This window comes from Sus scrofa, chromosome 2 (assembly GCF_054392235.1).
Source record: "Sus scrofa isolate SSC_HxYL_T2T_F1_AM1 chromosome 2, Sscrofa_HxYL_maternal_Yorkshire_Landrace_v2.0, whole genome shotgun sequence".
Lineage (NCBI taxonomy): Eukaryota > Metazoa > Chordata > Mammalia > Artiodactyla > Suidae > Sus > Sus scrofa.
In genome coordinates this window covers 154,115,732-154,130,466 of record NC_139384.1, presented here as the reverse complement: position 1 = coordinate 154,130,466, position 14,735 = coordinate 154,115,732, and the positions used below count along the sequence as shown (strand labels likewise).

At 48.2% G+C, this 14,735-nt stretch overlaps 1 protein-coding gene and 1 long non-coding RNA gene across 4 annotated transcripts in view; both read right to left on the bottom strand.

Annotated features, from left to right (window-relative positions):
• Positions 1-4,798, bottom strand: part of NDFIP1 (Nedd4 family interacting protein 1) — a 45,647-nt gene extending 40,849 nt beyond the window's left edge. For 2 of the 3 annotated variants that reach the window (XM_085009542.1, XM_085009541.1), the window contains exon 1: positions 4,562-4,784. In XM_085009542.1, the coding sequence (XP_084865668.1) occupies positions 4,562-4,624 (63 nt within the window). In that variant the 5' untranslated portion in view covers positions 4,625-4,784. 3 annotated transcript variants of the gene reach the window in all.
• A 4,187-nt stretch (positions 4,799-8,985) lies between these two features.
• Positions 8,986-14,735, bottom strand: part of LOC106509595 (uncharacterized) — a 54,406-nt gene continuing 48,656 nt past the window's right edge. Inside the window, exons 2-3 of the long non-coding RNA XR_001307250.3 lie at positions 9,230-9,348; positions 8,986-9,110 (exon numbers count right to left, since the gene is read on the bottom strand). This is a non-coding gene — a long non-coding RNA (uncharacterized LOC106509595). The remainder of the gene's footprint in view (positions 9,111-9,229; positions 9,349-14,735) is intronic.

Here is a 14,735-nt window from a genome sequence, read left to right as displayed (position 1 = left end):
TGAAGCCAAAACAAACAAACAAAAAAACCAAAAAGCAAAGCAACCAAACAAATAAATCACAGAGAATAACAAGTGTTGATGAGGATGTGAAAAAAACTGGAATCCTTATGCAATGCTAGTGGGAACATAAAACGGTGCCTCGCTCTGGAAAAAGAGCACAGCAGTTCCTCAAAAAACTAAAACCAGCAAGGCCATATGAACTGACAGTTCCACTTCTGGATAACTCTCCAAAGGAACTGAAAGCTGGGATATTTCTGATACTTGTTCATAGCAGCATGGTCCACAGTGGCCAAGAAGGGGTCAGCAAAACACAGTATAACACGCACAATGGAATATTATTCAGCCCTAAAGGGAAAGGAAATTCTGACACAGGCCCCAACACGGACGAACCTTGAAGCCATTCTACTCAGTGAAATAAGCCAGTCAGAAGGAACAAATACAGGGTGAGTCCATTTATATGAGGTACTTCGATTAATCAGATCCATTGACAGAAAGCAGAATGGTGGCTGTCAGGGGGCTAGAGGGAGAAAAAGAGAGTTACTGTTTAACGGGTATGGAGTTTCTAGAAATGGATGGGGGGAAGCCTGCCTAACAACACAGTATACTCCATACCAACAAGCTGTACACTTCAACATACAGTTACAACACCAACCAACTGTACACTTAACATGGTAAACTTTATATATATTTTACCACTACTAAAATTTTTTTTCTAATAATTCTACCCATCTTCTCAATATTTTTGTAAGTTTCCTTTGATCACTAGCAATGTCGGCCACAAAAATACAGCACAATAACCTTCAAATCATGACATAACACTCTAAAAGGCATTCCATGATATAATTATACTGTCTTCTGATTAGTGAAAAAAAGTAAAAGCACCGGAGTTCCCCGGTGGCTGAGAAGGTTAAGGATCCGGTGTGGTCACTGCCGTGGACAGGGTCACTATTCGATCCTTGGCCCGGGAATTTTCTCAAGCCTCAAGTGCAGCAGGGGGCACCATTCACTCCTTCCTCCTGGATCATGAAAACGGTCTGGCCTGCCGGAGATGAAATTCTTTCCCGCGTCTATCGAAATCTTCCTTCGCAATCCTGAAAGAACTCACCAAAAAGCTATCCTTCCCATAGCCGCCTACAGCAGCATCAGACCACAGAACAAACTCACCAGGGATGCTCTCAAGCCAACAACTTCTTTAGCAGGCAGTGAGTCTAAAACTTGACATTCTGCAGGCTCTTTTGAAGCCTACACAGCAGTGTCATCCTTGCCTACTTTCATTAGATGTATTTATTTATTTTGGTCTTTTGGGGCCGCACCTATGGCACATGAAGGTTCCCAGGCTAGGGGTCGAACCAAGAGCTGCGGCTGCCAGCCTACACCACAGCCACAGCAACGCCAGATCTGAAACGTGTCTGCGACCCACACCACAGCTCATGGCAATGCTGGATCCTTAACCGACTGGGCAAGGCCAGGGGTTGAACCCGTGACCTCACGGAGAGTAGTCGGGTTTGTTACCTCTGAGCAACAATGGGAGCTCCTTATTGGATTTAAATCCAAATAGCTCAAAACATTTCAGGAAGTATTTGGCAAAATCCATTCTAGAGCCAAAGATCTATCAGAGTGAGGCAAAGAGGGCTTGGAATGGATGAACAGGGTAACACACCACAGGTTTCTCAACACTGGACCTACCTACACCTTTCCGAAACAGTGCTTCAGAATGCTCAGGCACAAAAATCTCAGCTTTAAAACGCAAAAAGAGAAGTTAAAAAAAAAAAAAAAAAGCCAAAGGGAACCTAAGATCCCCGCCTGTGTTGTCTGTCATGACACCAAATTCCAGTTGTATGCACATGGCTCCACCAATCCAAAGACCGTAAAGGCAACACCACTGTCTGCATCTCTGGATGAATCATACAGTCTTCCACCACACTTATTTTGCTGGAGAACAAGCTCACTTGGACGAACCAGATCAGACAGAAGCCACAAGGGCCGTCTGCGACAGAGGATCAAGATCCTATCAAGGGGCCTGGACCATTCACCAACATCCCATAATTCAAAAGCCTTTTAAATGCGCACATTCTCTGACCAAGCATTTCCCCACCTAGAAATTTACACCAGGGAAACAGCTGAAGATGTCTATCAAAGAAACTTCAGTGATGGAAAAGAGAAATTATGAACAGGCTTAGAAACCAGCAACAGGTAATCGATTAAATTAGGGTTCAGCCGTACAACTGCATGCTATGCAGCCAGTAAAGTAAGACCCCATCTCTTCATATACCTCTATTGTGTGCCTCTGTACCCACATGTGCACAATATACACGTATGCAAATCTGTGAGTGCATGCTTGAGAACACATGTGTGGACATCCATGTGCACATATGCACAAGGCATGTGCAAGCATAATCAGCAGCCCAAGGAACAGCAGGTGTGTACAAAGATGTGCCTGCATGTGTGTGGATGAGTGGCTAAGAAAATACACTTGCATATGCATATACCTGAGAATGCATATGCCTCCGTGTTGAGCCCCAAGCTTGTGTTCGAAGAAGGTATTTATGTATCCTTGTCATCACCACTCAGAAGCTGTGACCTTCAGCAAAAGCTACTGAGCCTCCAGGCAGTCTCGACTTTGTTGTCTATTTTGTGAGGATTTAGTGAAATAATGGATGTAGGGCACTTGGTACCAAGACTGACGCAGAGTAAATGCTCAATCAGTATCAGCCTTTCCTAGGCGTACACAGGTACGGATCTGCACTCGTGTATATTTACAAAGCTATGAGTCCACAAGAAGACGCATCAAAATACCAACTTTAGTTGTCTCCAGATGATAGGGTTTGGGTGTGGGATGTGGGGTGGTTGTTTTTTTTTCTTCTTCTTCTTTCACATTTTGTGGTTTTTCTTCTAGGAAAATTAGCTCTTTTTGCATTCTTTTTTGGAAGATTTCTTCAAAATAATGACAATTTTTAAAAAAATGAAAAAGATGGCTTCTCCCTAACATGCCTCAATTCTGCATATTTAAAGCTATTAAACATTACCCCGAGAAATACGTAATTTTGATACTCCACCAAATTTCTTATATTCTAGCACCATGTCAGCATTACCGAATAGCTCAAGAAGATGGCAGTACAAAGAAAAGCCACAGCGTTTTGCTTGTCGGCCTTACCGAAGGCAGGATGAAAAGAGTGCATGCATCACACTACAGGATACCTGCGATGTGTAAACACCTTGTGACATTTAAGTCATACCTGTCACTCGAATTTTACTAAAGCAGGGAGGAGCCCAGAGCCTTGCCCAAGGTCATACAGAAAAGCATGTGCCAGACCCCAGGCTGTGAGAGATCGAAGGACTAGACTGCATTGCCACAATCTGGGCGTGCTTATGAAACCCAGCAGCTAGCTTCTTAACCAGTCATATCGGGAGTCAGGCCGTGGGAGGGAGGAAATTACAACACAGGGCTGATGACAGCAAAACAGCCCAGTAACTGCCCCCCCCCCCGCAAGCCCCCGGGTTCATCTACATGTTTTCATCGTACTGGTTTTCCTTATTTCTAGAATATAAAACTGCAGCTCATCTATGAGAGGACATTTAATTTCAGAAGAGCACGGTTTTCCTATTTGTATGCAAACTATGCTGAAAACAGAGGAAACGTAACGCAAGCAGTTATCCGCGGCTCCAATCAACATCAGTTACCACCTGGCTCCATGCCCACAATTACGATGCGTTAAATACCTCTAACAACCCTGCCGGATGTCTTCCCGAATTTCAGAGGGAAACTCGGTTACACACAGAGGCCAGTGAAACAAGCAGCTCTTTTCCCCAGGGCCTCAATTTAGAACTCATACCTGGAGCTAATAATCCAATCGTTCCCGATACATGTCCTCCCCAGCTATGCTATTCACTGTCTTGAAACGTCATCTCCGAGCCTGGAAAACACACACGCAGGCACACGCCCTGCAGCCTGCAACATTTCGCTCGACATTTCAGGGGCATCACTACTTCGACATCGCCTTTGCGAAATCCTCTGCGACCTGCCGACTCGTCCCTCCTCTCATTTTGACTTTTGTCTTAAAACGGAGGCCAGGGGGATGGGCTGTGACCAGGAGACGAGGCTCTGAAACCCTGAGTAATCGCATCTCGCTGCGGAGAGCCGTCGGCAGCAGTCGCATTGATTTAATCTTTTCTCTCCACCTCGTTTCCTTTTCCATTTCACGCTTTTTTTTTTTTTTTCCAGTGACATCGAGCCCAAAGTGGAAAAAAAAGAAAACTGAATGCCCCCGGGTCGACGCCTCTGGAGGGGGCGCGGGCTCGGACCCGCGGCCCGCCCGCCGGGAGAAATGCGGGAAACGCTGCGGGGCGGAGGTCTGTCCCCCGTCCGAGTCCCGCCCCGGGGCGCGGAGGGACGGCCCGCGGCCGCCTCGAATCCGAGCCCCGGGCCCGCCCAGGCCGGGCGCGGCCTGCCGAGCCGCGGCGTCGAGGCGGCCACAGGCGGGGCCGCAGACGAGGCCCGAGGCGGCCGGCGGGGAGAGCAGGCCCGGGGCCGGGGCGCGGGGAGACGCTGGACGCCGCTCACCTGCTGGTACCGGCTGCCGCAGGCCGGCTCGACCGCCGCCAGCGCCGCCAACGCCAACGCCATGGGCACCGGCCGCAGGGAAGGAGGGCGAGCGAGCGAGCGGAAGGGGCGCGGGGAGGCCGACGGGGACGCGCCTCGGCTGGGTCTCGCTGGCCGCCGCTGCTGCCGAGCCGGCCGCTCTCCTCGGGCAGTGAGCTGCGCTGCCGCCGCCGAGGCTCCAGACGCGGCCCCTAGAGAGGAGGCGGGGACGCCGACGACGCCGACGACGACGACGACGACGCCGCTGCGCCGCCGCCCCGCCCCCGGCTCGCGCCGCCCCGCCCCGCCCCGCCCGGCCCAGCCTCGCCCCGCGGTGCCGCCGCCGCCCCGCCCCCGAGGCCCGCCCCCAGCCCCGCCCCCGAGACCCGCCCCCGCCCCTTCCCTTCTCCCCGCCGCCGCGGATTCGATTCCACCAAGACTCCGGAGCTCCTAGGTCACCGCAGAGGGCGCGACGCGGCGAGGGGCGCCTGGTGCCAAGCAGCAAGCTTCCCCTGCGTGTGACCTCTCACCCTCATCTCAAGCCCCGGGCACGGGGGCCGCAGCCCCGCTGTAGAGGTCCTGGGCGCCCAGGCAGCTTGACACTTACACCGCAGCCATCCGATCCCGAATATCTGGCTGCAGCATCTCGGTTCTCATCCACTCCCTTCTTGTCTGCCATCCTTGTAGACCAGGAGCCGGTCTGCTGCAGGGCGGAGGCCAGATCCGGGCCAGCGACCGTGGAAAGTATGTGAAATTCACATTTTTGTGCCCATAAACGAAGTTCTATGGAAACACCGCCGCTCTCATTTGTGTAGTGTGCCCAGCAAACCCTTGCTGACTGGTCCTTTAGAGAAAAAAAAAATGTTTGCTGACCCTAAATCCTGGAGAGCTCTTCGATCTCGAAGCCTCTTTAGGGTGAGTGATAATAACAGCATCCTCGTTTTTGCGCCATCCTTTTAGTGTTTGGACAGCCTCGTCGGTGGCTAGAGACACGGTATCTTCTGAGCCCAAGTTCTCTGAAGAGGTGACATAAAGGGCAAAGCTTCAAAGATGTAGCCGTGCTAATAAGACTTTCCAGGTTAACAGGCACGTATATGCAACGGCCGCCCGGGAATTGAGAGCTCGCCTTGTAGAAGAAAGGAACGGAGGCAGCATAACTGCCATAGAGGAGATACCACGACATGTTTCACAGATGAGGGAGTTGGGCCTGAAGCCATTAAATATCTCACCCAAGAACGCCACACTGGTAAGGGGTAAAGCTGGAATGTAAACGCATCAAGCTGGGCTTTCTTAACCATCATCACGCGACTAAATGATAAGTTCTGTGAAGATGAGAGGATTTGTCCTTTAAATATTTCGAAATCCCCCGCAGCATCTAGCGGGGCGGCGTAGCTCTCTATACTGGAGCAGGCCTTGGAGGGCTGCTGTTTTCTCAGTACCCAGCCCTCTGGAATGGCTTCTGCCCCCACGTCCCACCCCGTGAAACACTTGATCTCCGCAGCTTCGTCATCATGCCCATCCTTCTGGATTGCCTTTCCAAGGCGCTGCTCTCGAGGTGGCATGAACACAGTTATGGTTTTATCTTCTAATCTTCCAGCTGACATGGTTTAACCCTTGCCTGTGTATGACACCTATCCTGAGGTCTCTGCACAGAGGAGCCAGTTGTAATCAACAAAAAGTCCATCTATTTCTGGTGCTCACTTGGAGTGTTCTCTACCAGTCTCCAAACTCCAACAAGTCTGCGCCTGTTTCCAAGCACTGGCCTCACTGATTTCCACTGGGAGAGCGAATAAACGCAGCGACAGGCCAATCTGTGAGCTTCTGAGTGGTCTGCTCCTGACTCCGTCCCCGGGTTGTTCTTTTTCATCCAGAGAAACCACCTTTAAAAGTAATGAGGTGCATCCAGTTACTCCAAACATAACATCCTACTTTGTGGTCTTACATAAGGGGGAAAAAAAAACCTCTACTTTGAAATGAAAGAGAAAAAAAATGTCATCCACAGACAGTTTGCCCAGATGATCTAAATTCACGTGGAAGAAGAAATAAAAAAAGAAAATGCCTGTGCCGAGACACATGGCTCTTGGAGCAACAGCTGCTGCCTTCACGCATGTCTGCAGCACTTTTGTGGCTTTTGTGGAAAAGGTGCTGTCCTTCCCGTCTTCTTCTTTCCTAAATTAATTTCTCCCTCAGTAGCGACATACTCCTTACATGTGGACATACATATTTATCATAATATAAATACGGGCTTTCTCACATGAATATCCCCCCTCCAAAAAAAAAAAAAAAAAAGTCAGTTGATTTCTGACTCCCCATGTCCTGAAGCAGCATGTTTTGTGTTAACCATAAAGATTTGTTCTTTTTTCCCCTCTGAGTCCCCCCCCTCCAAAAAAAAAAAAAAAACCTTTAGTAAAGTAAATAGAGATAATTGCTGTTGATTCAATGGCTGGGTGACCCGGGGACTCGAGAGAAACAGAGTCACCACTATATAAGGTCTCCAGTTGGCAAGCCACCTGCACCGTGAAGGGAGAAACTGAATTTCTGACTCACGGCTCCAGGCCTGCTGCAAGCCAGGCAGACACAGAAGATAAGCCAAGGCCGTAAAAATTGCACTCTTTGGCTTCATCTCGAGATGTTGTCAAGAGAGTTTCCACCGAGAAAGTTATTAATTTCAGACGGCTGCACTTACAAGCTTATTTCCCCACGGAAGAGCAGTAATACTTTCCATGTGCAATACTTTTTATGTGACTGGCTGACTCTGAATCATCCATCCTCCGAGAAAAGAGAAAGATTATGGACAAGTAAAAACATAGCTCAGGGCTGCTTCCCCACTCCTACCCCAGTTTAAACAAAAACCTCCTCCAGGACAGATGCGGTCTTCGCAGCGCCTGAGACGTGTCCCATGTGGCCAGTACTGAGCTCGATCAGTAACCAAGAAGGGTTTGTTAAAATTTTAAACAAAGCCCCGTCAGTCTGATATCTCATTTCAGGCCTTGAATGTCTCCAGCTCATCTGTACAGGACTCCAGCTGAACCAGGCAGTTCCATTTCTACTGAATTCCCACTTCCTTTCATTCTTGCTGCATGACTGTGCATTTCATGAAAGGCAGAGGTAACGTATTCCCGTTGCAAATAAAGATATTATCCCACTGATGACGACTGGTGGTTGTGGAGCGCTTTCTGGGTCTTGGATCCTTTCATACATCATCCCCTTAATCTTCCTAACAAAACCTTTCTGCCGATGAAGAGATTCAGGAAATGTACATCATGTGGTCATTGACCTAGAGGTGGGACCAAAACAAAACCTGGACCCTTCTCTGTGTGTGGTGGGAGACGGGGGACAGAGAAGGACCTTGCCACAAAATAAAGAAGACAGCACACACGTGTTCAAGACATTCTAAAATATAAAAATCGGGGAGTTCCCATCGTGGCTCAGTGGCTAACGAATCCGACTAGGAACCATGGGGTTGCGGGTTCGATCCCTGGCCTTGCTCAGTGGGTGAAGGATCCGGCGTTGCCGTGAGCTGTGGTGTAGGTCGCAGATGCGGCTCGGATCCTGCATTGCTGTGGCTCTGGCGTAGGCCGGAGGCTACAGCTCTGATTAGACCCCTAGCCTGGGAACCTCCCTATGCTGCAGGTGCGGCCCAAGAAAAGGCAAAAAGACAAAAAAAATAAAATATAAAAATCGCTAGTTAATTATAGTTATCCTGGGCTATGGTAAGTAATACTGAGAGAGAGTGAAGAGAATTTCATGATGACGTGTGCTCATCAGGTAAGCATTTGAAGGAGAAAAGTCTTTGTCACAATGGGCAGAGGGGAAAGCATAGCAAATCATGAATATGCTTGCACAAAAGCTTAGAACAGGCGTCCACAAACTTCTCTATAAAGGGACAGATAGTAAACACTGTGGGCTCTGTGGGCCGTACGCTTTCTGTCACAGCTACTCCAGTTTGCCATTGTGTCGTGAACACAGCCAGAGGCGATATTAGACAAAATTGGCGTAAATTGGCTGTGTTCCAGCAAAGCTTTGAATTTCTCATCCTCTTCATGTCATGAAAGAGTATGCTTCTTTTGATTTTTTTCAACTGTTTTAAAAAAGAAAAAATTATTCTCATCGTGGGTCATACAAAAACAGGTGGTGGGTTGGATTTGGTCCCCAGGCAATGGTTTGCCAATTCCTAGTTTCCCAATGGAACAAAAAAATTTTATGTGCTAAGAGCTTGAGTAGAAAGTTTTATTGTTTTATTTTTTATATTTATTTTTTGGCTTTTGAGGGCCACACTCACGGCACATGGAGGTTCCCAGCCTAGGGGTCCAATTGGAGCTACAGCTGCCGGCCTACGCCAGTCACAGCAACTCAGGATCCGAGCCAGGTCTGCGACCTATACCACAGCTCACAGCAACAGTGGAGCCTTAACCCACTGAGCAAGGCCAGGGATTGAACCCGCATCTTCATGGTTCCTAGTTGGATTCATTTCTGCTGCACCACGATGGGAACTCCTCTGAGTAGGAAGCCACAGAGTAATGCAGGACGCCTAATGGAGAGGAAAGAGAAAGAGTTAAGAGGATGGAAATTTATAAAAGCTCTTAAAACATAAATGGCTTGGGGAAAAAGTCAGTCCGAGAAAAAAGGTTAATCAAGCAGGAATCTGACCTGAGACTCCTGACTCCTTGGTTGACCTTCTTGCTACACGAATGCAACTGATTCATTCATTTACCAAATAGCAACTTGGCGGCAGCATGGGCAGATCACGTTGGCTTTCTGCTTAGAATCTGAAATGATAGGCTAGTTTCTCATTTATTCTCCAAAATGAAATCAAATCAAGATATGCGAAGGGTGGCTATTGAGGTATTTTAGTTATAGCTTTACATTCATTCATCTCTAAGGATGCGCTAATTTCATTTGTGATTTCTTGGACTCATTGATTATTTAGCAGAGTGTGGCTTAATTTCCTCATGTCTGTGCATTTCCCAAATATCTTTCTATTACTGATGGCTTATAGTGGGGTTCAGATCCTCTAGTTCCTTGTGGATCTTCTGCCTGGTAGTTCCAGCCGTGGTTGAAAGTGGATTGTTGAAGGCGCCGACTCTTACTGTTGAACTATTTCTCACTTTAATTCTGTCAATTTTGCTTCATGTATTTTAGTGCCTTATTGTTAGGTAGATATATGTTTATAGTATTTACTTATCCTATACACTGTCTTGATCCAAAAAAGATTTGAATGGTTACAGTATAACAAGAAATCGTAGGTTAGAGTAGATGCGGAAGAAAAAGCAAAACAAAATAGCCACGTGAAATAGATTTTCTCTTCTTGTTCGCCGTTGTCTTCATGTGGACAGAGCCTGACACACCATGGGCCCTTGTAGGATCGAAATAACATCAGGAATGAGGTTAACACAAAAACGAAATTATACATATTACAAGTACACCAGCAATTTGGCGTCCAATTCAAGTGAAGACCTGACTGGCTATACAATTGATAGTGAACCTGAGCTAAATAAACCAAGATACCAAAACCAATGGAGAACTTTCTTCTAAGAGTCTTCACTAATATTTAATTATAAATATGCTAAAATGACCCCTCTGCCTAAACAGAATATAAGCTTTAAGTTTGGGAATCCTCCCTGCCGGGAGTGATGCTACAGCTGGTCCGTGTATTTACTGCCACATTGGCTCATGCAAATTGTGCACTGTCCCCCTTCAGGAAGAGCCATCTCATTGTAGTTTAGGCAAATGACACCCGCCCCCTGTATTCGAGCCATACACAATCTGTGCAACCATAGGAGGTGACCCCACAAAAGTCTTTGCGAGATCCCTCCCCTGACAAATGGCACCCAATTTGTTTAGGGGCCTTGAAGGTAGCACAGGAATGAGGAAGAGCACAGCGTCCACCAGGGAATCAGGTGACGGATGCTCATCTTTGGACACAATGTACCATCCGATCGCAGTGACGAGTTCCTCGGAAAAAAAAAGAACAAGTGCTTAAGGAAAACGCTTCATTCAATCTCCAGCGCTCAGGCTGATTGGAAGGATAAGAAAAGGGTTTCTCACATTTCCCAGGCGGGCAGTTTTCTTACTGTGTTTAGGGAGTAGCATAAGAAACACGACGACACCAGGGAAATACGAAAGCCTGGAGCATTTCCTGCTGCCTGTGGTGTGTCAGGGGAGAACCAATGTGTGCTAATTGTGACACAAAAGAGAAGCGACCCGCAGGGGGGCCCCACTGGAAGATGCTGATGTTGGCTTAAACTCAGCAGCAGCTTGTGGGCATGCATGCTGGTTCCTCTGTGTCTTCAGGGACCTCCTCCCAGGTGACCGAGAGCAGAGTGCAAGAGAGACTCAAGTTCTAAATGAGGGGACAGTCACATCTGCAAATAATAACTTAGGGTTTAAGCCTTGTTGACATAGTGGCCAAATTATTCATGAACTCCTGCCTAACTTTATTCTTTGGTGGGTCTTGTTCTCATCACCACATCTTCCTTCAGTCAGCAAAACCCATAAATGGAGCAAAGACAAGCCCCCTTGTGTGCCCAATGCCTCGCCCTAAGTCAGCAGTGCTCTACTAGGGTGGTAATACCAGATGGGCTGGCACTCAGGGACCCGCAGTGTTACACAGCTGACTGTGACCAAACAGATCGCAAAATCTCAGATTTCCATTTTATTTTAGTTTATCGGGGTTTTTTTGTTGTTGTTGTTGTTTGTCTTTTTGCCTTTTCTAGGGCGGCTCCCGCAGCATATGGAGGTTCCCAAGCTAGGGGGTCTCATCGGAGCTGTAGCCGCCAGCCTATACCACAGCCACAGCCACGCGGGATCCGAGCTGCATCCTCGACCTACACCATAGCTCATGGCAATGCCAGATCCTTAACCCACTGAGCGAGGCCAGGGATCGAACCCGCAACTTCATGGTTCCTCGTCGGAGTCATTAACCACTGCGCCACGACAGGAACGCCCTCAGATTTCCATTTTAAATGGTATAACTGGCTATTTACTTGGTGACGGAACAGAAGCTGCACTGGTGGCTCTTGAAACACCAAACCGCCTCTTGCCGTGTCTTCCCTTTAGCTGTCAGGCCAGCGTCATGCCAGAAGCAAACACGGTCAGTGTACCCACCTGCAGGTCAACCAGAACCCCCGGCCCAAGTGCTCGCGGACGGTTGCCCCCATAAACATCCTTAAGGCACACTTGATTGTCTACCGCCCACACAAAAGTACCCCTGATGTCGCCGGCCCCATGACCACTGCTTTAACAACTCACATGTACCGAGCACTTACTTAAGCTGGGGACGGTGCGCAGCAATTTACATTTAATATCTTTTTTACCAGTCGCAGTCACAGCGAGGCCGTGTCTCTCTCTGTGCTATGGATGAGGGAACGAGTTGCATGACAGTGACGTATCTTGCCTTGTCATAGAAGATTAGGGCTCAAAGGCCTTTAGCAATCATTTGATTTGATCCTTCACTTAGCGGATGAGGAAAGTGAGCTCAGAGAGGTTAAGTCAGGGGCCCATCATCACGCAGCCAGGAAGTGGTAAAGCTGATACCAACACGAGCTTCCTCCCATCCCTGACCTACGCCAGGTCCCCTTGGGGGCTGACACCTTATCATCCTGCCTCCTGCTTTCAGTGAGTCTGAGACCCAGTCTTTTAGGATGTCAGAAGGTATGCCATCTCCAGGGGTGCTTTCATCATGTGCCACCAAATGTGACGCCAAACAAGGCCGGGGGCGGGGTGGGGACGGGGGCGTGTTGTGCTCTCTGCGTCACTCGGATGACGAAGTCAAACTTCATGACTCAGAACCCGCAGAAGTTCTCCAGCCCTGAACAACTTTCCCCGCAGGAAACCCGCCAGGTGCTTGGTTACCTTTTGAGTTCTTTGTGGGTGGCAGAGAGCGCTTCCAAAAATAGATCTGTCCTCAGCTCTCTCCGAAGAGACTTGCAGCCTAAAAATGTCACTCTCTTCTCCCTCCCAAAACACAGGCGTAGCCCTTCCTTAGGAACCCAGCAGTTGCCTAAAGATAAGCCTTCCTGTCACCTGGAGTCTAGGCTTCCTTACTGGGGGAGGGAGAAAAGTGTCTCTTGCCAGTAGGAGAAAAGGACCTTGCCTATGAATTTTGGCAAAAACGGCTCTTCTAAAGCAGATACATTTCAAGAAAAAAGATGTGGGTCTCCGGCTTGGTCTTTGAGCTCCTGAAGATCAACTGAAAGGGATCAGGCATGTAAGCCCTTTGTAACCTGCAAGTACCAGGAGCCACCACGTGCCCCTGTGTGTGTTCACTGCATCTTCAAAACCGCAGCGAGCAGAAGAGACACGACTTCCGGTGACGCAGATGTTCCAGCCGCAGAGACCCAGGGAGTTTTCCCAGCCCGGGCTTTCCGAGGGTAACTCCTTGTGTGCTGAGATGCGATCAGGACCACTGCCAAAAGCAGTCCTGAGGCTGCCCTGATGCCGGCGAAACCGGGAGACCGGTGCTAGAATGAGTAGGAGTCAATTTCAACCAGGCAACAGAACGGAAGGGATATAGGCAGAGAGCTTGTTTCAGCGGCAGGTGGACCTCTGAAGTGAGGCTCTGCCTCTCCATTAACCTGGAGTTGGTCTTAATACGAAGACACATCTGCCAGGTTCTTGCCAAGGGGCATGTGATGCTTGAGCTCCCCGGGACGCCTTGTCCTATTAGAGCTGTTTTCCTTCAGTCCGTCAACAAATACATGGTTAATTCTTACTCCGTGGGCAGCTTTCTGTTTCAAGCCACCCCTCCATTTCCTGCCCACAGACAAAACCCACATGCAGTGAGAATAGTGGAAAGATAAACAGATTTTATTTAAATAAAAAAAGTGCCTCCCCCCAGGGTACCCCGTCTCCGCCCCCCTCATGGCGCCACAGGAGGGGTCCCTCAAGGTCACTTGGGGGATCCCTTCGGTGTGTGGGAACCACTCTGCTCCTGGAAGGCACTAGTTTCAGAAGGGTGTCATAATTTTTTATAGTATTTTTTTACAGCACTATTACGTATTTATTGGGCATTTCTGTACAGAGCTCCACGAGAGAGTCTGAGGGACTCTAAAAGCACTAACAACACAAGCAACACAAAACATATATCATTAAGAATAAGTGTAAGATACAGTCTCTGGGCTTCAGGTACTGACTGTAATGGGAGGCCCAAAGGCAGAGGAAGTGCATGTGACTCATGCCACCCACCCCAGGCCCAGACAGACAGCAATAATCAAGCACAACCCTCCCAGTGAGGACAACGCGGCTCAGAATCCTTCTCAACACAGTGCTGTGAGTCATCACTGGCAGGTGTCCGGAGTGGGCAGGTAAAATACAACCCATCCACCCCTCTTTCCATCCCTGTCTTTTTGACCAAGTTCAACAGAAGTTCAGGACAGGAAGAAATGATCACAGGTGCTGGAGTGGTTGGGAAGGATGCCCCAGGGAGGGCAATTTTAGCTCTACTCTCAAGGACGGATCAAATGTGCAGAGAGTGAACACATAGAAACGAGGAGAGAGGGAGGCTCTTTGCAGTACTGAAGTTTTTGGGGTTTTTTAAAAAATGTATTCAAATCCATGTTTTCTTTTTTTTAAGTGTACGTGAAGTATAGTTCATTTATAAGGCTGTGATCATTTCTGCTGCACAACAAAGGGAGCCAGTCATACATGGACACACATCCATTCTCTCGCCAATTCCTTTCCCTCATAGAATACTGGGTGGAGTTCTCTGTGCTACACAGCAGGTCCCCATTGGCCAATCGTTCCACAGACCTCAGTGTGGATATGACTCCTTTTTTTTTTTTTTTCTTTAAATTTCTTGCTTCTTGCTAGGAAGATCTCTCTCACCCTTGAAATCACCAAAACATTCACCTATATTTTCTTCCAGTACGTTTATGATTTTCTTTTTTTACATGGACATATTTGATCCAGTTCAGTTTATCTGGGGACAAGGAACATTGGAGGAATCCAGGGGTTTTTTCAGTAGCTTAGCTAGATCTCACACCATTTTGAACAATCATTTTAAAGGTTTCCTTTATCATACACAAAATCTCCTTATACACATGGGCTTATTTCTGAATCCATGAGTCTTCTTTTTTTTTTTTGGCCATGGCGTGCAGTGGCTTGATGTAAGATCTCAATTCCCAAACCAGGGATTGAACACAGGCTACAGTGGTGA